Source organism: Notothenia rossii, assembly GCF_949606895.1.
Source record: "Notothenia rossii genome assembly, chromosome: 10".
Lineage (NCBI taxonomy): Eukaryota > Metazoa > Chordata > Actinopteri > Perciformes > Nototheniidae > Notothenia > Notothenia rossii.
Window position 1 is genome coordinate 55,373,375 of NC_136908.1, and position 25,382 is coordinate 55,398,756.

Genomic DNA, 25,382 nt, shown 5'->3' on the forward strand with positions numbered 1-25,382 from the left:
ATTATGTAGCTAGAATTATTTGCTAAATCAACTTGAGCTATTCTCAATAATCTGTAAAAATAAGATTTATCATTTTAGATTTAACAGACCATCAAAAATACAAAGTAGTTAAAAATTGTCTCACAAAATGCAGCGTACACATTATTGCCCACGTATTAATATTCAGTTATTAAAGCACCTTAAGTGCAGCATTTTGTGAATAATGCCATACTTTTACTTGTGTTAATGTTTAGAATATTGTGCTGAAGATCGTTTTACAAAAGTAACAATTTTCCCTCAAGATGGTGACTGGTAATTGAAATTCATTTTTTTTTTTTAAATGTGTGTTTTCAACTTTAACTAAGTTTCTACCACTGATGTTTATTCCTACGTATTTTAGTTATTACAGATTGTTCATTTCAGAGTTATGGTCAGTTTAAGAGGACACATCTTGTGACTTATGATAAAAACGTATTTCTAATTTAAGTGAGCAGTGCGGCTTCCAGTGTTTCTCTGTTCTTCATTTAAATTAAAGTGGTGTGTGTGTGTGTGTGTGTGTGTGTGTGTGTGTGTGTGTGTGTGTGTGTGTGTGTGTGTGTGTGTGTGTGTGTGTGTGTGTGTGTGTGTGTGTGTGTGTGTGTGTGTGTGTGTGTGTGTGTGTGTGTGTGTGTGTGTGTGTGTGTGTGTGTGTGTGTGTGTGTGTGTGTGTGTGTGTTCGCAAAAAGAGAGAATGTGTGTGTCTGTGAAAGAGAGAGAAAGAGCGACTGGAGTAATTGAGTAGAGTGTCCGTGCTCTGCAAACTAATGCGCCATTCTGCCCCTCTCTTCCCCTGTGGCCCTGTCCCGGCCTCCCTCTCTCTCCCCCTCACTCTCTCCCCCCTCTCTCTCCCACCACCTCCTCGGACTGGAGGCCATTGTCTGGGCCATATTGTCTGTCCCCAGAGAGCCTTGATAACCGTGTCTCCATCCAAGGAGCGAGAGGGGGGCAAAAAGAAAGAAAAGGAAAGAAAGGAACGACAGACAGAAAAATACCAGAGGAGAATGCTAAATCCCCCCCCCCCCTCCACACCTCCTCCCCCACTTCCTCCCTTCTCTCAGCACACTCCCACCCTCCCCTTTTTCTCCCACCCCGGTGCGATCAGCTGACCCTCTCTGATAGCCAATAGAAGAAAGGGAGGGGGACTATTTGGCCGCATTTGTTGTTGTTGTTGTTGTTTATGGAGGGGGGGGTAAACGGGAGAGAGTGATGGAGTCTTAGGAGAACATGTGTGTGCTTGTGTGGTAAACAGACAGACACACGGAGGTATCCCTGCAGGCTAACTAGAGACTGATCATATGACATGGGGTCATGGGGAAGGGGTCAAAGGTCAGGTCAAGGTATTGCATTGTCAACAGAGCAGGAAAACGTCTGTGTGTTTTTATCCAGGGTTTAACACTTCACATACCTCTTTCTCTCTCTCCATCTCTTCTTGTTTCTGTTGTTCTTCACTAATCCCACTCTATTGCTCCCCCTCTTTCTCTCTCTCTCTCCCACACACGCACACACACACACACACACACACACTTGCCATCCTTCCAATCCACAATAGGAGACAGTGTGTTGGAGGCTCGGAGCCCTCTCCCAGTGCGCTACAATGAAAGCTCTGTCTTTGCAGGTAGTGAGGGAGGCAGAGAGAAGATAGAGTGGGAGAGAGAGGGAGACATGGGGGGGGTGGGGGGTGGGGGGTGTTGGAGAGGAAAAAGTAGGAGACCATTTGGGCTGAGAGGTGGGAGAGTTTCAAAGTGCGGGACGAAAAGAAAGGCCAGCTGGGAGTGTGTGTGAGAGTATTTGTGTGTTGTCATTTATGTGAGAGAATGAGTTTGTGTGTGTGTGTGTGTGTGTGTGTGTGTGTGTGTGTGTGTGTGTGTGTGTGTGTGTGTGTGTGTGTGTGTGTGTGTGTGTGTGTGTGTGTGTGTGTGTGTGTGTGTGTGTGTGTGTGTGTGTGTGTGTGTATGTGTGTGTGTGTGTGTGTGTGTGTGTGTGTGTGTGTGTGTGTGTGTGTGTGTGTGTGTGTGTGTGTGTGTGTCTGGTTCACAGGGGCAGACCAAGTCTTTGACAGTGAGACAAATGTTGCGACTCCTTTATGGATTGCTTAACAAACGCAGCGCAAATAGTGGTCCGGCACAACAATGGAAAAACACTGTCCCTCGCTCAATAAACATTATGCAGCGTCTTCCCCTCGCAAAACACCAGGGGAGCGGGGCCGCCGTCCACCGGATGCACTTTTCCGCTGCCCCCCCCCGCCCCAACTCTCTCCTTCTGCCTCTCTTCTTCTAAAGCAACACTCGAGAATTTCCCACGAGCTGTCTTCCCTAAGCCTTAAGCAGATGACAACAAACCAGATAGATAGATAGATAATTAGATAAGTAGGTTGAAACAGTATATCCTTTTTTCCCCCTCTGTCCTTCATCTTTGCTCTGTTCTAAAATGTCAGTGTTGTTCACGTACTCGGGTGACTCAGATTAAAGACATCGAAATGGTTTTAAAGAGGGAAAAAAGCTGAAAAGATGACGAGGAAAGTATGAAGAGCGATGCTTCGCTGGTGACTAAAGCTCTGAGTGGACGAGAGAGACAGAAAGAAAAAGAGAGAGAGGTAGTCCCAGAGGCCACATGAGTTGGCCAATGTCTTTTTACACACACACACACACACACAGATACACATACACAACACATGACCAACTCTCCAGCGTGTGTGTGTGATTAACAGCGGTGACATTAAGTTGTGTGTTATTGCCTTTTGTGGTTAAGCTGGACAGGAAACAGGGTTTGGGCTGTCGGCCACCGATTTAGGGCACCTCACAGAGGATGCTTTGTGTGTGTGTGTGTGTGTGTGTGTGTGTGTGTGTGTGTGTGTGTGTGTGTGTGTGTGTGTGTGTGTGTGTGTGTGTGTGTGTGTGTGTGTGTGTGTGTGTGTGTGTGTGTGTGTGTGTGTGTGTGTGTGTGTGTGTGTGTGTGTGTGTGTGTGTGTGTGTGTGTGTGTGTGTGTGTGTGTGTGTGTGTGTGTTTGAGAGAGCATATACAGGCAGGAGCTGTGTTCCCATTTTCTCCCGCTTACAGTGGAGAAAGTCATCAGGGGAAATCCAGCGTTTAACACCCCTAATACTAACAAGCAGAACATTTTTCACTTTACGATGCTACGCTGCATGTGAAAACATCTTTAGAGATGCTTTTTAAATGTGCCTTTGCACTCTGGACATTTGTTTCAGCTTTTTTCCACACTCAGTATATCAACAAAATGCCATGCTTGGAAAAATGTATAAACCAAACATAGCCAGACTAAAGGAAAATGGAATATCATTGACCCCTCCTCCGGGTCCTCCCTTTCTTAATCTGTGTCCCTCCATCTCAGCCTTCCCTCTGTGTTGCTGCCCCACTCTTCCCACTGTTCAAAAGGACAGCCTATAAATAGATATTAGGCAATATCCTTAAGAGTCTGCACAGAGAAGTAGGGAAAGGAGGGAGGGAGGGAGGGAGGGAGGGAGGGAGGGAGGGGAGGCGAGGAGAGATGGAGAGACATTCTTACAAACAGCTGATTGTGTAAAGAGGGAACAGTAAGTAAGACAAAACCGGGGGAGAGTGAGAGAGAGAGAGAGGCAAGAGCAGGAGGACAGACGATGTTAAAATAAGTTCAAGAGTGTGTGACGGAGAGAGAAGGAGAAATCGTTTTGAAAGCTGAGACAAGGAAGAGCAAATGCAGCGAGAGATGGGGAGAAAAAACGGTGGCAATAAAGCGAGTGATCGCGCGGCGCAGGGGGGAAACATTTGTTTAAATTCCCGCCTGAGGTGTCATCGAGATGTAAATGTTGCGGTCGGCTCCTCCGAGGCAAAACGCCCTGGGTGCCTTATCTAAAAGGCACATTCCGCTCAACTATTTTGATATGCCCTTCCACTCCCTCGGAGAACAATTTCAAAGATAGCTCACATTTCCACGCCACACCTGCACCTGAGTGACAGGCAGCCAGTTCTTAGCAGCACAAGGTGGCGGGGGGGGGGGGGGGGGGAGACAAACACAAATGTCACTTTGACTCCTGACAGCACTTTGGAATTAGCCGACGTGCTCGTTTTACTGTAGATAGATTCGACTGACCGTGTGTTTTTGTGGTGGTTGAAATAATGGGTTGTAATTTACAGAGAGGCTGAGCACACACACACACACATATGCAGAAGCACACACACTTTACTGTGGAATTCTCCAGAGGAGGCTCCCACGCTCCCTGAAAGCTTGTTCTGAGTAGAGGAGTTAACAAGAGCAGTTAGCACCATGATTATGTTAGCAGCCAGACACAAAGTGCGAGAATGCCGTGCATTTGTGTGTGTGTGTGTGTGTGTGTGTGTGTGTGTGTGTGTGTGTGTGTGTGTGTGTGTGTGTGTGTGTGTGTGTGTGTGTGTGTGTGTGTGTGTGTGTGTGTGTGTGTGTGTGTGTGTGTGTGTGTGTGTGTGTGTGTGTGTGTGTGTGTGTGTGTGTGTGTGTGTGTGTGTGTGTTATACGGGGACATTTCTGCGATAGGCTGCTTTGTCTTTTTTCTCACTCTTCAATAAAGCTGAAACTAATCTTTGCCCCCATTTTGCTAAATTCAGCAGATTTAAGTGTGTGTGCGAGCGGCTTCTCTCGCGTGTTCATAAGCTCGCGGCCTGTATTTAAAGATGCTTGCGTGTGAGTAAACTTTCCGCTGCTGGCGTGCCAACATGAAATAGAAGCGTTGATCACAGTAAGCCAAGGCCAGGAGACGGTTAACCACCGTCCACGGCGATTATTCGGCCCGTTAATGGACGTGCGTCGCTGTCCGATTAGTGACTTAGCTGCAGTGGACATATGTGATATGAGAGGGACTTAACTGAGGAGCCGCTAATCATCAAAAGCCAAGGGGAAGTGGCGCTCTAATCTCAGCTTAGCGCTCTTACCGTGTGCACAGTTATGTGTGTGTGTACTTCCTGCAAGAGGAGTGACAGTTTGGGGGTCAGAAGAGATAAACAGCACATTAGAAATATGTTTTTTTTATTTGTAAAAAAATATATATACTGCCATATTGTTGCGCTTGTGTTATGTCATTTGAAATATAACTTCAGTGCTGCTTTGTGGAAAAGGCTAGCAGCATGTGTGTGTGTTTTTAGTGTGTTAATGACTGTGTTTGGTTTGATTTGAGTTGTTGGACGGGGTAAAATTATGCTAATATTCTGACCTGGACGATACAGACAATTTATCTACTTAACAAAACCAAATTTGTCTTAATCCTTGCATCGTTTTGCGCTTTCAAGCAGCTTCCTCCAGGTAACCTCCAGGTCTCCAGCGACATGACAGGCCTGCCAAACTTGAAATGAAGTAGCCGGCGTAACTTGCACACCCGCCGTGCCCAATTGTTTAGTAATTCGACTTCAAAGGCGAACGGGAGGGAGAGGGGGATTTCATAGCCGGAGAGGAGCTGTGAACGGCCTCCCCATTCATAGACACCCACCTAGAAAGAAGTAGCGAAGTACGGGAGGGGTGGACGGGCGTGAAGAAGAGAGGAGGTATAAAGGAAAAAGAAAAGGGGCAAAAAGCATGATGAAATGTTTTCCACTGAGAGAAAAGTGCTTTGGCCCGCAGAGTTTTTTGTTACGCGCGTTGTTTTTCTGTGTTAATGTGTAACTACTCTTGTCTACAGACTCTCTGTCAATATAGATATGTCCGTGTGGCTCCTGTGTTTAAATGACGGATTATAAAATTGTAAAAAAATGAAACTACAAATCCTCACATGCACATGGATGCTTATGCAGCTGAGCCAAAGTGCGACATTAGTGAGGAGAGAGGGTTCAGAGCTCACCCCAGGTCTGTGTGGGGGGGTTATGGGCAGGCAGAGGTGTGCACAGGACACAAGGGGAGGTGTGTGTGCGTCTGAAACAAAAGGCCTCAGTGTGAGAGAGTGAAAGGCGGCAAAGTAAACAGGCGGGGATGAAGACAGACCTGCAGTGTTAGGGCCTCTGTTCTATGTATGTGCACATATGTGTGTGTGTGTGTGTAATGCGTGGCTCAAAGCCCTGCAGTTTGTACAGCTGGACCCCCCGCTCTTATTGGATGGTGTGTGGAACAACAGATCCTCGTGCACACACACACTTATTTCTCCTAAGTCATTGTAACGCAAGCATCATAAATGTCAATTCCGGTCTGATATGATTTAATCATACCAGTGAGCGGTTTTATCTCCTCAATCTTTTGTCATAGAAAGAATGACAAACTCTTTACTGGTCATTTATGGCCTCAGTTCTTGCTGAGCAAGTCCACAGAGATACAGCGTCCAGGAGCAACAGATAAAGCAGATATGTATGTGTGGTTGTTACTGGATTTGTATTCTGTCAGCATATTTGTGACAGATAGAATTGGATTATTATAACCTTAACCAAAGAGTTCAATACGGTTATTAAAGATCGTTGTTTTGCTCAATTTGATTGAATAGCCAAAGCTCTATGTCTCTGTAATGGTGATTTTCCTGATGAACTTCAAAGGTAATTAAGGGCTCCCTATAAGTGGATATAATCATACAATCTATAAAAACCTGCAACATCTGTGATCTGTGTTTCTGAAAACTTCACATTTTTAGATAAAAAGGTTCTCAGCAATATGCAAATGATAACACCAATTTGTAAATTGGTTTCAATTATTAGGTTATCTGTGAGTTCTATGACTCTTGCAGGCAAACTCTAACGAAAACAATTAAAGGTAATGAAATTACATCAGTGTGGTGAAGAGTTTTCTCTGGTATCTCTGAAGTGGAGATTATTTGATTTTTACTGTATCCTTCCCGTGATGTGATAAGGGCGCATGTTGCGTTTCCTAGCGTGGCGCTCTCCTCATCGCCTCCGGTGAGCAGCACTCAATATCGTTTACCCTTCCACTGTCATAAGGTAAATAAGCAATGAATTAGTGGCAGGGCTGCTCCGAGGAACAATGCCAGATGTACAGTCCAGAGGAAATCCAATAGAGTCAAGAGTGTAATCAGTTTACCGGAGACGAGCGGGGAAGAATTTGAGAGGGCAAGGCTGGAGAGGAAGAGCCAATCAGACACAGGCGAGGTATAGATGTAGGATGAAGATATGATGGAGTAGGTGAAGGAGAGAATGAGCAGAAAACAGCTTGTTAAATTTAACGGAGAAAACAAATGAGCGGACTACGAGAGCCAAACGCCTGTTGCTTATTCCGCCGTTTTTTTACCGCGTCCCATTACTCAACCATCCCCTCAAGTTTTCACAGGCCCCTCCACGCCCCCATCCCTGTCACACTCTGTGCGACTGAGCTTTAGCAGCCTATTACCCAGGGTCATAGTCGCACTGCCTTCAAGGCTGACAAGTGCATCTGAAAGCACTCAGGCGATGCTGAGAACCACATTAAATTCTATTATTGCTGCATAGTCACTGCATCCCTATTCAGCTGAAGTACAGGGAGGCAAATGTACCTTGTGAGAGACAGAGTTCACCTAATAGATGTGGCTTTATATTCTTTCTTTCTTTTCAAGGGAACAAAGCCATGGTAACAAATGCAAACAGCGGGGCCTTCGCGTTGCTAGCTATTTTCCTCCGGTTCTCCCATTGTCCGAAGGTTTTCATAAACACAAATTATTGCCACCGTGCATATACTGCTCTCACTCTCTCCCTCTTATTTCTCTACTCTTTCCCACTCTGTGTGTCTCTCTCTCTCTCTCTCTCTCTGAAAAGCCTATTGTCAAGACATGGTCATTTCCTCCACAATGCCAGTGCAAGCGGGCTCCATTTGCAGTAATGGCCCCGTCTTTTGGAAATGTGAACGTTGAATGGCCCCCGTGGTAAACATACTGTAAGACCTGAGAGTGTGTTTGAAGGTCTGCCAGAAAGCTGGATACTCACGGACTGACTGAGGGGACATTGTCTGGACTTTCACTTTGAGAGCTGTGTCCACTGAACAAACTTTTTAGACATTCACAAAATCAAATCCAGAGGAAAGAGAATGGTTGAATGAATGTGTTGTATACTTGCTGGGGGAAATATGTCTTCATGCTAGGTTATTTAACAGTAAACACACAGCAAAGTAGATTTCAAGTTGGATCAGGCTATCCAGGAGGTTCCAGGAACTAGTCTTATCCACAGAAACGTCCATCATATAACTCCAGACGTCAAGCCATTATATCACCCTTTGAATATTGCTCACTCTTGTTTTTCCTTCTCCCTCTGTCTTTCTATCTCCCTTGTTTTTCCAGGATGTCTTCCAAGCGACCAGCCTCTCCATATGGGGGGACAGATGGAGAGGTAACCATGGCAACCAGCAGACAGCGAATGGAGGATGAGGATAGCGAGGGACTGGGCGGTGTCATCCACCTACCCCTGGCCTCCTACTGCGGCAAGGTGTCCCCTCGTTCGCCTCACAACCGCAACTTGGACAGCCCCCCCAACATGGTAAGGACAGCGAGCCTCTTTTGCTTATTGTGTTGTGGAAGCACCCACCTGTTGATGCTGGTGGACTGGAGCAGGATTGAGAAATTGTGCGTTTCTAAGTGTCCTTCAGTGTCTAAGTCATCCAATAATAAATGACTGTATATCCATGGCAACACTGCAAACTGGAACTGCTACAAGCCAAGTCGGCAAACTTTTAATGCGGCCATTTTGCCATAATATAAACAGATGAAAGCTTTAAAAGGTGACGCTCAAGTTTTTGACTTGGCATTATAATCATTATTGTGTACATCCGCCATAAACATTTTGTGAGCTATAACTCTAAAACAAAAAAAATATTTAGTTAGACTTATTTAGCGAGAATTCAACATCATTGACATTTTTTATTTAGTGTCTTCTGAAATGGTGTTTAAAGTAAAAGCATTTTATTGCTTTTCATTCATTCCCTCTGTCTCCTCCTTTCAACACTGGCACTTAAATAATGGCAGTGGTAGCCCAGAAATATCTTCAAAATGAAGGCTTATACAGTCTGGAATCATATCTTTGGTATGTTGTTTACTTCTCTATTAGCTACTAAGATTCAACTTTTAAACCCCAATACAAAACAACTTAATCAACAATAACAATATATATATTGGGTGATTCAGAACTGAATAGAGTGAGATTTCTACAGAGGCAGAAATGTTGATATTTATTCAGAAAACGGGAAAAAATGACGGTTCAAGGCTACTGTTTTGGTGCACACGTGTTTTTGCTTTTACGAGCGCGCCACCAGCCTTCGCCTTGAGCCCGATTGATGCACAGTTGTGTGACTGCAAAAAGTGAGGCATTGCAGTGAGTCATTTTGTGTGGTGGTGCTGGATGTATGGCGCTGTGTGTGTAAGTGCATCTGTGTGTGTATTTGTACAGTTGAATTGCATCTTTCCGTGATTCATGTTAAATATGAGCTAGGCCTCGCTGTATCCGGGCTTATTCCACATTCTATACATGCGGCGCGATTTACAATGCATGTTCAGTACAGTGTGAGGATGTGACTCAATAGGGTATTACGTGTATGAATTATTTTGTTTTTTTAAATCAAGTTTGCGCAACAAAATGTGGACTCCCCACCCCGAGAATATGTCATTAACATTTAAGGGTGTCTGTTAAGGGACTTATTTAAAATCTGTTTGTACCCACATTTATAATAATTAACTTACAGTTACAGTGTGCAATTTACTGTCTCAGCTTCCCCTGGGCCCTGATCTTGATACACACCTTGTCACAGCGGTGTTTTGATAACCACCGTCGACCTTTCCCCCATGCTGATGATAAAAGCCCTGTATGCTGTAAAACAATGAAACAGTGCTTAGGAGCCGTAATGGAAGCTAATTCTCTAATTAGCCCTCTGATTATCTGTCAGGCCCCGCCCACTGTGGACTCTGCATGTGTGGCTGCTGGTGCCCACTGTAAACCAAAGTCCTGGGACAAACACACACACACACACACACACACACACACACACACACACACACACACACACACACACACACACACACACACACACACACACACACACACACACACACACACACACACACACACACACACACACACACACACACACACACACACACACACACACACACACACACACACACACACACACACACACACACACACACACACACACACACACACACACACACACACACACACACACACACAGTATTATCTTTTGTTGTTCAGGACAGGTATTGGATTATTCCTTTGTTTGTTTAAATATATCTTTATATTTATACTGAAATGTAATTAAATCAAACAAATTACAAGCATAAGTATTATTAATATTTAAAAAAAGATTGGCCCTATCACTGGCTTTCCTAAGGACATTATTAAGAGACCCCTCTTGAACTATATGATGAATCATACACAACTTATTTTCTAGTCCATTACTTGACAGCAGAAGGGTCACAGCTTTGATGTGTGTGTGTGTGTGTCTGTGTGTGTGTGGGGAGCATACATAGCATAATAGCTGATGTGACTAATAAAGTGGTGTGTGTGTTTAGCAGGTGGACCGGGGGCTTATCCGACTGCCTGCTTGGCATGTTGTAAAATGTGTGTTACGTTATATTTTTGGGTGGGGGGAGGGGTTACAGTGCCAATCCCTTTGCCGCTGACTGTCAGTGAAAAGTGGATGAAGAGAAATGGAGAGGGGAGATTTACAGCTTGGCGGGGGTGTCGGTGGGACTCTGAGGAAGTGGGGTGGGGATCTCTCCCAGGGCAATTGTCGTAAAGTAATAGGGGGAAGTAAATGGCTCATCTGCGACCGGTTGACTTGGAAGTGAGGCAGCGGGGAGAGAGCGTGAGGAGAAAGAGGGGGGGTAGACGAGATTACAGCTTTATCTTGTCATAGTAAATTAACACGGCGGAGGAGAAGCGCTCAGCCACACACTGACCTCTTCATCCCGCCTGCCGCTCTACCTGCCTGCTGCAGCTGCCACACACACACAGAATAAAAAACAGCACTTTCAAAAAAATGTAAAGCTGAAAGTGCCACATTATTCTCTTTTTTCAAATGTTGTTTTTGTACGAACCCTGGCTCCACATGAGAATAATGTTTTCATAATGGTTTGCGAATGAATGTAGTTTGTCTAAATGGGCTTTTTATCGAATGTGAAGCTCTCGCCGTGCTGCTGGACCCTGATTGGCTGATAATAGTTCAGTTCAAATGCCTGATGGGAAGGATTTTAGTGGTAGTTCAGTGAGGTCAGCCAATCAACACAGAATCCAGTTGTGATACAAAAAGTAATCACAGATGGATATTTTCTGAAACAGTTCTGAAAATAATGGATGACCTTAAAAAGGTGCATTTAATTGGTGATGCGCGTGCATTTAAAAATATCCTTCTTGCGTGATTTCTTTTAAGTCTTTTATGTTTGTGTTTGGCAAATCCTTGACGAAAAAAATTGTTTTCACATCATACAGAGGCAAGCATCTTCTCTCATGAATGTGTTAATGCACAAACACTCATTATTTCATTTATAGGCGAGATACTCGCCATGATTGAAAACTATAAAGATATTTCATCAGGCATTATTTCTTATTCATTTTTCCTCCACGAGCCCTCTCTTCCCCTCTTTTTTTTGTCATTTGTATGTGTGATATTGTGTGTGTGTGTGTGTGTGTGTGTGTGTGTGTGTGTGTGTGTGTGTGTGTGTGTGTGTGTGTGTGTGTGTGTGTGTGTGTGTGTGTGTGTGTGTGTGTGTGTGTGTGTGTGTGTGTGTGTGTGTGTGTATATATGTGAATTTGACAGATTTAACACAGTCATTGAGCAGTCTTGAGACACAGTGGTCACACTTAATTTCACATGCCAGTGATGCACTAATGAATCAACACACGCTTGCCTGTCAACAGCGAGGGGTCGTGGTAAAATATATTGGCGTGCATTTTCGCCAAACTGCTATTTAAAATAGAGAAAATACAGCTGCATGTTGGTTTTTGGATAAGGAAAGAGCAGGTGTGTCATTCGTGGACAATACACATTTTTTTGTTTAATATACCACGTTTAAAAAAAAAAAGGCTATCTATTTTTGGGGAAAAGCTCCACCATATTGTTGGAACAGGAGGATGTGTGTTTTTTTTCGCTTGTCCCAGCCTGAGGGACATCGGAGTCAAAACTGACAGTGTCTGTGTTTAGCCATGGCATGTAAAGGGATTTGCTACATGTGTGTGTGTCTGGCAGTGTAATCGGAGGTGTGTTAAGTGCATGTGGTGGAGATTGGCAGCTCTGGCAGTGGAGCTAAGTCCTTACCCCCCTGCAGGAGTGATCAGTGACATTCTCTAGATGTGTATTTGTGTGCGAGTATTTCAGTTGAGCAGCTGTTTCCAGCTCTTCCTACTGCCACATTGTCCATGCCTTGATCCACAACGACGCGCCAAGCATCAAATATTGTTTTCCCACACATACACCTTGCACAGCCCGAGACATGTCAGGCTATGAGAGTAGAGATAGAAGGAGAGGAAGAAATAGAGTCTCAACAGAGAAGGAAGGGAAGAATTTGAAAAAGAAGAACATTAACAGCAGCATCTGTGCTGGCTGTAGGAAAAAAAAAACATCATTTGATTCCCCCCCTCTCTCTTTTTTGGCATGAGTTATGTGTTTTTAAACCAACCACCCCTCACAGATGAGCTTAAGAAGACAAAAGTTGTTTAATTCGGTTCCATTGCAGAGGCAGTAAAAGGATAAAGAGAGTGAGGCGCAATTTTTACTTTGTTCCAGTCATTTTGGAAGAGAATTGACATCTGCAAACTAAAGGCAGAACCGCCCACACTGCCAGCCTGCCACATCCAGTGCATATAAATACATATATGCAGGCACTCGCACATAAACACACACACACACCTACAGGCTATTTGCACTCACAGTGTCACACATGTACACACAGAAATGGCAAAAAAAAAAAAACCTGATCAACCGCATGCACAGGGTGGAGGGCACGAACGTTTACAGTATCCAGGATTTCTGTTTGTACTGGTGAATAAATGCATGTTGATGAGAAAAAGTTTTGCAGCCCGTGTCAAAGCAGTGAGTGACATCCGCTTACAATAGAGGATCTCTCCTGTCTTTCTGATCCCTCTGTCTTGGACTTTGCAGAATAGCCGGGGTAAGAGTGTCAGCAGGGCACATGGATTATATGCTGGGAGGTTTGATGGGGGGGGGGGGTTGTAAATCATAAGCCATTTAAGTTGCCTCCGGGATAAGGCTGTCTGTCTGACTTCACACATAAATAATGTCATGGGCCCTAATTTACAAGATCTTTGAAGAAGCCACGGCCCCCTGCTAATTCCTCTTGATTGGGAAATGACCTTCATTGTTGGACGCAGTGAGATGACATCTCTCTGGCAGATTTTTTCAAAAAAAAGAATCCCTCACCCCTCTGACTCCACCCCCCCCCCCCCCCCCATTTCTCTCTCCGTCTCCCCCCCACCGTATTTTTGTTCTGTTTGTTTTGTTTGCGCGACATCTCTCTCGAAAGAAAGAGTGCGGCTGTTTTAAGTAGGCGCTGGATTAGATAAATGGGATGTGACAGGTGTGACCGCTGCCTTCAAGATGCCTGCCTTCCTCTCTCCCTTTCTCCGTGTGTCTCTCTATGTCAACTCTCTCGCTCATTTCCTCTAATAACATCGCCTCTCTCTCCTTTCTTTTCCTTTGACTTCTACCCACTTACACTCCTTCTCTGTCTCGTTACATTTGCATGTCGTGCCGGCGCTGATGCAACTCGTAATCACAAAGCCGCTCATTTGAAGTCTGAATTTCCCTAATCTGAAGAACAGGAGAGCAAGAAATGAAGCAGAGACAGGAGCAGGTCGGGCCATCACTTGGTCAGGCGCTGCGTGGAGAAGAGTAAAGTCTTTCAGCGCTTTAGAATCACGGGACAGTATCGCAGCTCAGCCCTCAGGCCGAGTGTTAGAGCCTCAGCAGCGTCTGTTTTAAAGCCTCATCACCGCGTCATATACTGCATATACACAACTGGTTACAGCCATATCATCGCTGTCACACTCTGTCCCTCAATTACAATGCATGTGCAAACCCACGGAGGGAAGAATTAGTGAATTATTGAGCGTGCTGACTTATTCAGAGCGTGGAAACACACGGCGCCTAAGAGAAGGGAGTCAGTCAAGTGTATAAAATGAAAAGTGATAATGGTCTGCTGTACCCCTCACATAGTGTTTGGCCACTGACAATGAAAGCGTCGTCAATATTGAAAGCTTCTGCCTGGCTTTATTCTCTCAATAAAAACACAGAGGAATCATTTGAAAGATTGGGAAGTTTTTCCTTTTCTTTTCTGAGAGAAACAAAAGAGTGTCTGAGGTGGAGATGACCTCATCGTGGACTGTGACCTCAGTTTTAAATTCCACTTCCACCAGCTGCCTGCGAGTTAATGATTAATACAACTATCTCTGTCTTAATACACTATAATGCCATTATTACAGCTGTTATGTACCACACAGACAGAAGTGTGTATATGTGCGTGTGTCTGGTGGCGTGCACCATATTGTCGTGCGATTAGCCAAAGATTAACCCTGTGGACCATTGACCCTCCCGTCTACGAACAGCTGAGCTGACAGACTGACTCACTTGTTTTCTGTCATTAAAGAGCACTACACACACCTTTAAAACACCTGTGTGTGTGTGTGTGTGTGTGTGTGTGTGTGTGTGTGTGTGTGTGTGTGTGTGTGTGTGTGTGTGTGTGTGTGTGTGTGTGTGTGTGTGTGTGTGTGTGTGAGGATGCCGAGTGTTAGAGCACCTATACAGAACCTACACAGGTGTGTGTGTGACAAGCAGGTAGTGTGTGTGTTCCTTTCCTATGCTGACAACATCCTCCTTCTCAGTGTCACTATTAATTGGGCTTAGCCGGCATTACGTTGATCACAAGCGCTATCCAAACAAACACAGGTTTCATTAGGTCAAAGATTAAGAATCTGGAAGTTACTTACGAGTCAGCGGCTGTCAAGAGCTCTCTTTCTTACTGTTGAACTCTTTGTTTAAAAGATGATAGAAACTAAAGGATACACTCCAGACAACTTTTACGTCTGGTTTTCAAAACAAGTAAATGAAAACTTGTGTATTTACTTAACTAGAATTTCGTGAAGGGCCCCTATTATGGTTTATGTGCATGTAAATGGTATGCAAAGGATTAAATCCCAAAGTTCAGACCTGAGGGAGTTTCTCTCCCACACACTCCCCCTCCAAAACATGTCACACAAAACAAATATGAAACCTGAACATTTGCATAATATGGCCTCTTTAAAAACACATTACAATAATTTTGAGAAAGTCTTATCCCAGTGCTCTTATCTTCACACCTTAAATGTATAGACTGAAGCTCGTACTTTCCTTGAGTAAACCTTAAAAACTGCAGTTTTCTAAATTAGGAATTAAGGATTCAAATGTGTATTGGTTTTGTTCAAACTTTAAAAGACAAATGTGATTTCCAAAGGTCATTCAACTTGGTAAAGACTGCATAGACTTAAGATACAAGACAGTTTTGAAAATTATTCATCACGACAGCTTGGCAAAAGTTGCTTTACTTTGAGCTGTATATATTATACTTTGTATCAGTCGTGCTGATTGTTTTTTGTCACTTCTTTCATGGATTTATGTAAATGATTTGACACCTCTCCAAAGCTTTGTGTTTTGTTTGATGGAGTTGCATTCTCAGCATTAATTGTCACGAATCGTAGGACAAAAGCGGCGCAGCGTTGAGGCTTGGGATCGGGTACAATTGCGTTGGACGTCCCTCAAAGCCCAGCCGTTGGAGTCTTTGTAATGAAGAGTTAGTGCGACTCTGAGAGAGTGCGGAGTCTTTTGCTTTTGTTTCATGTGCTCCTTCTGTCAAGTACCTCCAAGTCAGTCAAATGCAGATTCCCCAGGATGTGAGGGGTAGAAAGAAGAAGACATGTGCCCTAACTTGAGATAACTGGCCGGGGATGACAGTTGCACTGAGCTATGAGAAGGGGAGATGGAGAGAATAAAGGGAAGATTGGTGTAGGTGATAATGAAGGGTGTTTGCCAGCTCCTTCTCCACCTCCTTCTCATTTATCTCTCTCTCATTTTGTTTATTTCCGTCTTCAAGTTTTGGTCCATTTTGAGTCATTGATGTCTTCTCTCCTCCTTACCTTTCAGGAGCAGGACGGCACTAAGCGGAGCTCTTTGAGTCCTTACCCCCAGCACAATGCTACCTCACCAGGCAAAGAGGATGGTGGAGGAGGTGGGCGGCCCTGCAGCGACGGAAGCTTAGCCACAGGTACCCTCGGGACCCCAGAGAGACGCAAGGGCAGCCTGGCAGACGTTGTGGACACACTGAAGCAGCGCAAGATGGAGGAGCTGATCAAGAACGAGCCAGAAGGTCAGTGATGAAAGGGGACGCTTGTGCGGCCAGATGTGTGATCTGCTGCTCCCGCCGTCTCCCTGGCTCTGAGCCACTCTTTTATCACACTCTGTTGTCCTTTCTCTCTTCTTCTTCTTCTCTGTCTTGCTTTCTCTCTATCGCTCTCATGCTCTGTTATGAACCCACACACATTCAGACGAGAGGCGAGCCTTTGTTTCCCAGCACACAGACAGACAGCATCAGCTGTTAGCGCCTATTGTCCACCACGCTTTGCATATCTACCACAACTTGACAAATAAGATGTGTGCATGCATGTGAGTGTGTGAAAAGCCAGAGGCCTGAAACCTTTCGTTCACTCGCATTACCTTTCCTCTGAATGACCAGGGATTGTTTAACGCACCTTACCTGCTACCTTTGTAACCTTTGGGATTACACCGTCTCAGCCCTCAGATAAAGGAAGAGACAAACGATTGAAGACACTAAACCAGATTCTTTGCTCAGGGCTACATAGCTTAGCTCAATTAGCCCCGACATTTCATTCACACATTTAGCCTTGGGCTAACAGTTTGGAGTCAAGAGATATAATTAGCCCGTGGCCATCTCTAATTTCTCATTGGGCAGATAAAGAGGGGCTTAAGTCACTGTGAAATGCATGTGATAGTGATAATGTGATAAAGAGATTACAGACAGGTGTCCTTCTAATGGGATTATATAAATAACATTGGTGGATATGAATTTCGTGGGCAACAAAGGGAGGTCTGTGTGAGACAGCAAGAGAAAAATGATGTAAACATGTTGTAAAAAAAACCAAGAGAAAAAGTAAAACTGTGAAAATGGGAATTAAAGGCCCCCTTGAAGCGAAAGCAGACCAGAGGTTTTCATTGGTCCAAAGTGTCTGAAAGTTTGAAAACCGACCAAACTAAAAAGATCTGATCCCAAATAAGGTTTAGCCCTTTATGGCAGGTGTATGTTATAAAAACTAAATATTTTCATAAATACTTTTCTCTTGCTTCTAAATCCACCACTGCTGTGCCTGGGCTTTCTATTCAAACAGCTCTGAACTGTAGGCAGCCTGTACGACACCATGCCCAAAAGGTGAAAGAACAGTGCAGCAGAGCAGTGTGTGTTTGTCTTTTGAGTGTTCATGTGTCGGTGTGTGTTCCAGACAGTACATCAACAGGCTTTCATTTCAAGCTGCGATGTGCTAACCTTATTTTCCAGACTCCTCTATAAGGCTTTCAAAGCGGTCGAAACTCTCGCCGTCTGCTTGTTTTTACTCCTTTGAATAGAGAGGCCTGTTGTGGCACATGTTACAACAAAAAAGAAAAAGTAGGTTGTTTGTCGAGCTGAGCTGTAATTGAGGTGTGTTTTGGGTTGTCCGCTGATTCACTGGACCTCGTGAACTGGCTGCACGGGGGGAAAAAAAGCAATAATGGACCTTTATGGAGTTAGCCAGCGCAGACACAGAGAGAGAGAGAGAGAGGGAGGGAGGGAGATGTAAAGGAAGGAGGAGGAGGAGGAGTAGAGTGAAGGAGAGGGAGAGCAGTGTCTTCACAGACCCCATTAGCGGAGTGCCACAGTGGTGCGGCATCCAAACCAACCGCGAGCATTATCTGCCCTACGTTTAAATGAAACGCGCTAACAAAAGGCCCCAGCGCCTCCAGACCCAACACACACACACACACACACACACACACACACACACACACACACACACACACACACACACACACACACACACACACACACACACACACACACACACACACACACACACACACACACACACACACACACACACACACACACACACACACACACACACACACACACACACACACACACACACACACACACACACACACACACACACTCTAAAGCCCAGGCCAAGCAACAGAGAAAGGAAGAAGAAAGAGAGTAAAGGAAGAAAAGGGATGCTGAGAAAAGATGAAGAGAGGCAGAGGGAAATGGAGAGGGGGGGGAGAGTTAGAGAAACGACGAGGGGCGGCATTGAGCGCGAGATAGAAATCCCTTTTCTGTGCCCAGCTAGCTATTGTTTGGCTGCGTGGCTCACAAAGGCCATTAGCAGCAAACAGCAGGTTGGGATGAAAATGTAATGAAGGCTTTAATCATTATGAAAGGCCTGGAATATTACTGCTCCCTCTCTCTCCCTGTGTTACACACACTGCTTCCAGCTGGATCAATGACACACACACATCCAGAGTGTAGGAGCATTAACACTAGCAGGGATGTGAACAAGGGGCAAAAGACAAAATAGGTCAGTAAACTGTAAACATCTCGGAACAGAGTAAGAAGCTTAACTTGTCGAAGGCAGGCCCTGAGCTAAAGATCACACACACACACACACACACACAGTCACACTCACTCAGTCACACAAGTATGGCTTGAGTTTGAAAGATATATTTCTGTGTTGTGGCTAGTGCTGCTCTACTTAGGCTAGATGAATGGAGAGTGGTAGATACTAGGTCAGTGTGTGTGTGAGTGTGCGTGTGCTGTTTAAGCCTTTGGGAGCATGTACACTTGTGTTTGTGTATTTGCATATATATTTGTGACATAGCACGTGTGTGTGTGTGTCATGGGAAGGATTGCATTAGTCGGCATACATGCAAGGTGCGTGCACAAGGTGTGTGTGTGTATGTGTTGTCCCCTAATAAATGACTAGCCATGTTGTCCCCCATGGCCTGGCCCAACCATGCTCCACCGCTCTCCTGCTCTCTCCATTCATCTCCTGTCTTACTCCACCGGCCACCTGCTACCCTGGAGATACACACTCACTGTCTCACACACACACACACACACACACACACACACACACACACACACACACACACACACACACACACACACACACACACACACACACACACACACACACACACACGGTACAAATACATGCAGACACACACACCGCTAGCCGCCGTCTTCAATACATTCTTCAGGAGCGACAGGGAGGAAAAGCGGAGATAAGAAAGCCATGACACCATCATGTGTGTGTGTGCGCGCATTTGTTTATGTGTGTTTGTCCGGACCCGAGACGAGAGGCCGCAGGGCAAGCCGCTCGTGCTCGAGTGTGTGTGTGTGTGTGTGTCATTACGTGGAATAATGAGAGCAGAGTGTAGAGCGTCGCGGGAGGCACGGGGTCGAAAGGAGAGCCGGTGCTGACACCCAAGAGAGATTACATACACACACACACCTGGACTGTTAAACACACACACACACACACACACCTGGACTGTTCCCTTGGACTTGCCATTTAACCCCTTGTGACCCCTGTGCCACAGAGCAAGGCCTGGTGATAATCTATTTGCCCAGCAGTGGGAATGAATAGATAGAGAGATAGATGGATAGCTGGAAAGATGGATAAAATGAGACACTGCAAAATAAAAGAGGAGAATTCAAACGAGGCGATTTAAAAGGAGAAGAAACATCACTAAATGGGGCACAGATGTTCCTTTCGGCCCCTGGAGTGGTGCCTTCACTGCTCTGGACTTTCACCAGACACTCAGCCTCATTCCATTCCTTTCCTCCTCTCCTCTCCTCTCCTCTCCTCTCCTCTCCTCTCTCTGGCAGAAAGTGTCTCACAGTGAGTGCCAGCTGAGCTCCATCTCTGGACCCTTCTGCTGACCCTATGCTCCCCAGCTCCAGCTACCCGTCACTTGGGCTCTACGGCCTCTGGGACATTTTATGATTTCTCTTTTTTTGCCATAGTTTCTGCTGTGTATTTTTGTAGCTGAATAAACCTTTAGATGTTGCCTAAATGGCGCAAGTTCCATTTCTGTTATGATATTTGGAAAGTACCTTTTAATCTGCTGTAAGTGTAGGTGAATTCAACAGTATTTCTTCTGGACTTCCCGTGTCAACACTTCACCCTTATGAAAAACAAATTTGATAGCAGTTTGAAATGTTCTAACTGCACAGTGACAGAAAGATAAGAATTACACTTTTGGGATGTCTGATTAAACACATTTGGTGTCCTATCCTTAACAAGATAAAAAAAACTGTTTGATAAAGATAGCATATTGGATGGATTGACAACAAATTGCCCAATTTCTTGTAAACAGACATCCAGTTTGACACAATGATTGCTATGCTATGAGAAAAATCCTTATTACCAGTGACCATTTTTGCACTGAGCTTGCTTATGTGGCTTTAATTGTCACTTGCCTCTCGTGGGGAATATGTTGTCAGGGTCACCAAATGGCAATATTCTTGTTGTGTTACTGAGAGGTGCAGCTCTGGGGTCAGACCCCGGCCTTTATATTGCACAGCCTTGACCTGAACACACGTGCAGAGACACAACACACACACTGATGCACACACACGCGTTGTGCAGGTTTATAACAGCGCGGGCGACCTTGAGGTCAACCAGAATGGTGTTTTTATGGCTGAGCTTACTCGCTGCTCCGAGGCAATGGTTTCCATACTGAAAATGCCAACTCAATGACAGATGTCACACAACACACACACACACACACACACACACACACACACACACATGCACGCTCAGCACTTCATCTATTTTCAAGGCAGGGAGGGAACCCAGGGCTTGCTTTTAGAGAGCACTGAGGCATTTTATAGGACAGCACTTAGGCGAGGCCATTGTGCCACACAAGCACACAGTGGCCGGAGCTCCCTCACGCCTCCCTACACTCCAATGGGTGACAATGGGAAGGGCGGATACATTCTGCCAAGAAGAAGAAGGAGAGAGGGAGAGAAAGGGAGGGAAAAAAAGAGCCGGAGAAGTGGAGGGATCGAGGCAGTCTCTGGTTCATCCGTCCATCAGTACAGCCCCCCTTCACTTTGCTTAATCCTTCCACCGCTCTACTGTGTAGGGGGGGGTTGTCCAACACACACACACACACACACACACACACACACACACACACACACACACACACACACACACACACACACACACACACACACACACACACACACACACACACACACACACACACACACACACACACACACACACACACACACACACACACACACACACACACACACACACGATAAACATCAACAATGGCATATACAATCCTTGCAAGTCATCACATGGACCTGTGACTCTTAAGCACATATCCCTAAGGGGAATTTGAAGACTGCAACACACACACACACACACACTCACTCACAAACACACACATACAGCAGCGGGTTCACAGCACTAGCGTGGGAGCGAGAGAACGTCTTTATGTGATTTCCACCCTTTGTCGGTAATTAGTTAGTTGTATAAATTAACATGAAGTGCAGCAGGACTCTCTCAGCCATTGTTTGTCGCGATCATTCTTCTCGCGCTGGGAAAGGGAAAGGCAAATGAAATGAAACAGAGGGGGAGGTTAAAAGAGAGAATTGTTTTTTTGATTCACTACAAGCGAAAAGGAAAGTTCAGCTGGGCCAGGAAAAGCAAGATCTTGTCCCGTTCGCCAATTAAAGGGCTCTAATACAACACAAGTTGACACCATAATCATGAGACTAACCACCTTGAACCTCCTACTGAAGGAGATTCGAACTCAATTCAATGATAAAAATCCAACTTGTGTTGCTCCGTAGGATCACCGTAATGGAAAACATTTTTGACGTTATGCCAATAAAACTCAATGTAAAGCACACTAAGAACTTTATGTTGCTTGTCAAAGAAAAACAGTTGTATCAAACATTCCTTCCAGTTAGCGGAGCGTCATTGTGTCAGTTAACTCCACTGCGTTTGTAAAAGATGGAAGGAGAGGAGGGGGGTGGGGGGGTGGAAATCATCATCTGACATGGCTCACAACTCAAATCGAGTCAACTCGTGGTGTTTTTCCCTCTTTTGTGGCATGAGAAACAGGCAACGTCATGGGGCGAACCTGAGGCCTATTGTGGGGCTGGCCATTGTTGGCTCGATGAAAGGCGCATTCAAGTCACTTTTCTTATTGAATTGTTTTGCGTCTGCTTTTCAACGTGGCATTCTCTCCACAGCCCTGCGCGAGACAATCAGTGGGGATGAAACTCCTTTCTACCATTCTTCCCAGCCCAGATGAGCGATATTAAGGAGATGAATAGTGTGCATGTGTGTGTCTGTGTGTGTGTGGGGTTTTTTTTAGAGGAAAAGCAGTGCCCCAGCTTTTGTCCAATACATGAGCATAAAGGGGCTTAGAGAGAGGAGAGAGGGTCCTGTAGCTTTCCTGATGGTGTGTGTGCATGTGTGCGTGCGTGTGTGTGTGCGTGAGTGTGTGTTATTGGCCTCCCAGCGTTGCATTAAGTTAAGGACAAAGGCCTGAGGTTCATGAATCAGCCAGGGCTTCCATAGCTTAGCCATTGTGACCTACCCACCGTATGACTGCCCTACAGTACAGTGTGTTTGTACCTTGCAATCAGGAAGTTACTATTTGCATATTTCTTTACATTAGAAATGTATTTCTGCATTACCTGTGAGTCATTCATTTGAATATGTCTTTGTGTGTTTGTTTGACTGTCCCACATAAAGGCCTCCTGTCCCCGACTCCCAAATGTTAGACAGGCCCCAGTGTTTTGGCATCCACCCTTTGACTCCCATTCAGCGCCATGTCCCATGACCAAATCAGTGGAATCCATGAGTTATCTATTCAGCTTTCTCATAAACTCTCTTCATTTGCACGCCCTGTTGTTGTTTTTCTTCTATTTCTGTGATTTTTCCTTTCTTGGTCTTCTCTCCCATTCCCATGGAGAGACCGAGGAATGTTTTTATGCTGCAAAATGGCTGCGAGATGAATGAGTTTTGTGTGAAGTGCGCTGACTTTTGTCCCTCAATTGCTTTATCAAAAGGATATGAATCGCAGCTGAACAATCTTAAAACTTTTCTCTGAGAAATATTGTGGAGAGGAATTGCCTCTTGGAGGTTTATCCGTTTTTCAAAAGGCCAGACGACTGTAGCCTCAAGCACTTTCACTTAATAAGGAGAATTGTCAAGTTAGTCGATAACTTCCATTAGAGTTCACTGACAAACCAGCAGTTACTTTGTGAGTAGGTGGATGCTGCATTTTGGAATTAAACGTATTTTGACATTGTGCCACAGAAAAATATGAAAAGCTATCACTTCCAAAACATCTAAAGAACATCCAAATATTATGTGGGAGGAACTTCAAAGTTCACTTTAAATAAAGCTCTAAATAGGTGGAAGTGCTCATCATTTATGCCTTACAGTACGGGACTTTTTATCACAGGTTAAATTAAAACAATTGGTAACGCTTTATTTTAAAAGTCTATATTTTATTCTGAAGTTTCCTAGGACTATATATTTTAGTTGTTAGTAGTAGGGAAAATAAAAGTCAGATTTTACTGAGCTGTGTTGACTTGTGAAACAGTTGGTAATTTCTCGGGGGGGGGGGGGGGGGGGGGAACACACGTAATTACCTATTCTACCAACAGCAGAGTACAAGAGGACAAAATGACAGCATTCTTAAAAACCTAGGAGATTATTAAACTGTAACCTGTAGAGCATTTCTTAACACTTCCTTAAATGTTTGTGCCATGAATCAATATACACAGGGGAACCTGAAACCAATGCAAGATGTATAATAGCTCAGTAAAACATATGCTAACTCGGTGAAACAGATGATCATATTCACACACATTTCTTTAGATTAAAGTGACTTTTGTGATGCATATGATCATTAACAGTATGTTTATAGCATATACACACGTTCACTTATGTTTATGTGACCTATTTAAAACAGGTCCTATACTGTAGGTGCACCGTCATGGCAGCATTTAAGCTTACTGTAGGCTATGATGTACTTTAAATAGACTGTAAATAAGTGTTAGAGCTCTTAGGCTGTTTTTGCTAAAGACTCAGTCCATATGTGTGTGCATCTCGGCGTCATACTGCATGTTCATATGTGTGTGTGACAGAGACTACACACGGTTCCCTCTGTATAATCCCATGTAGGCTTGTGTGCAAAGTAGCACAATCTGCTTAGCGCAATTTAACATCTCAGCTCCAACACAACATGTGAAAGCATCCGAGCTGCAGCCCCCGATCCTCCATGTCAGCAGTGTCCAGTGCAGGATTTAAGGCCTGACATGGATGTAAAAGGGCTTTAACAGTCTGAGTGGAGGCGTCGGATTGGTGCGTACCCCCGCGTCGCTCACGTTAGATCTTCTGCACATATGGCAGTAAAACCACTCATATACAGCGTGTCGCCAACAAGTGGTGACGAACACGCCGGCCTGGTTGACCTGACGAGGAAGCCGCATATTCAGGGATCTCGAGGGGGACTCATGCCAACAATCCACGTAATCTCCACCCACGGGCCACCCTAACTGTTTCCACCTCCTCTTCTGCAACAGATATCAAGGTGGTGTGCATACTGTTTTGTCGCACTTCAGTCAGCGAGCAACAAGTCAGTCAGCTCGGTCTTTCAATTTGTCAGCTAGCCTGTCCCACAATGCATCAGCAAGCTTGCCGGTCCTTCAGCAGTCACTGTGTCAGTGTTTGAAGCCACCGGGGCCACGTTAATTAACCCCTGGTCTGCCGGTCAGAGGGCGGGTCCCTCAGATGAAGTGGTGCTGTCTGCGTTGTAAGCCTCAGGGGTCGCGACCCCGAGCCCACAGCCCTACCCGGCCTTATTTGAGCCAGATGTTGGGAGACAAGCATCCGCAACCCCTCAACCCCAACCCCCACCTCACCCCAGCCACATTATTTTTCCTTCACTGCTGCTCAGCCATCAGCAGCCACTCATGTTGAAGCTGTGATACTCCTCTGGATGGATCGCTGCTGTACTTCACTGTCTGTCTGCTCCCCCCCATCCTCCCTCTCTCCAGCCGTCCTTCTCCCCCCTCCTCCCCTCCCTCCCTGTGGGATCCCTCTATCCATCCATTCACATCTCCCCTCCCCTTCTCTCTATTTTCACCCCTCCCTCCTTGTTTGGCCCACTGCCCCTTTCCGCTTCGCTCAGGGGAAAGAGTGTTGTGTGTGTGTTGCCTGGCAGCATGCCCGCTCTCATCGCCCCCCACCACCACCACTCCACCACTTCTCATCCTTTTCTCGACCTCATCCTTCCCTCTTCTCTCTCTTCCCCCCCTCATCCCTTGCTTGTTCATCCTTTCCCT

General features: G+C 45.2%; 1 protein-coding gene across 1 annotated transcript in view; it reads left to right on the forward strand.

The window, feature by feature from the left end:
• The window catches only part of sox5 (SRY-box transcription factor 5), an 81,263-nt gene that overhangs the window by 3,223 nt on the left and 52,658 nt on the right, over positions 1-25,382 (forward strand). Inside the window, exons 2-3 of the mRNA XM_079655684.1 lie at positions 8,223-8,418; positions 16,085-16,307. Of these exons, the coding sequence (XP_079511810.1) occupies positions 8,223-8,418; positions 16,085-16,307 (419 nt within the window). The remainder of the gene's footprint in view (positions 1-8,222; positions 8,419-16,084; positions 16,308-25,382) is intronic.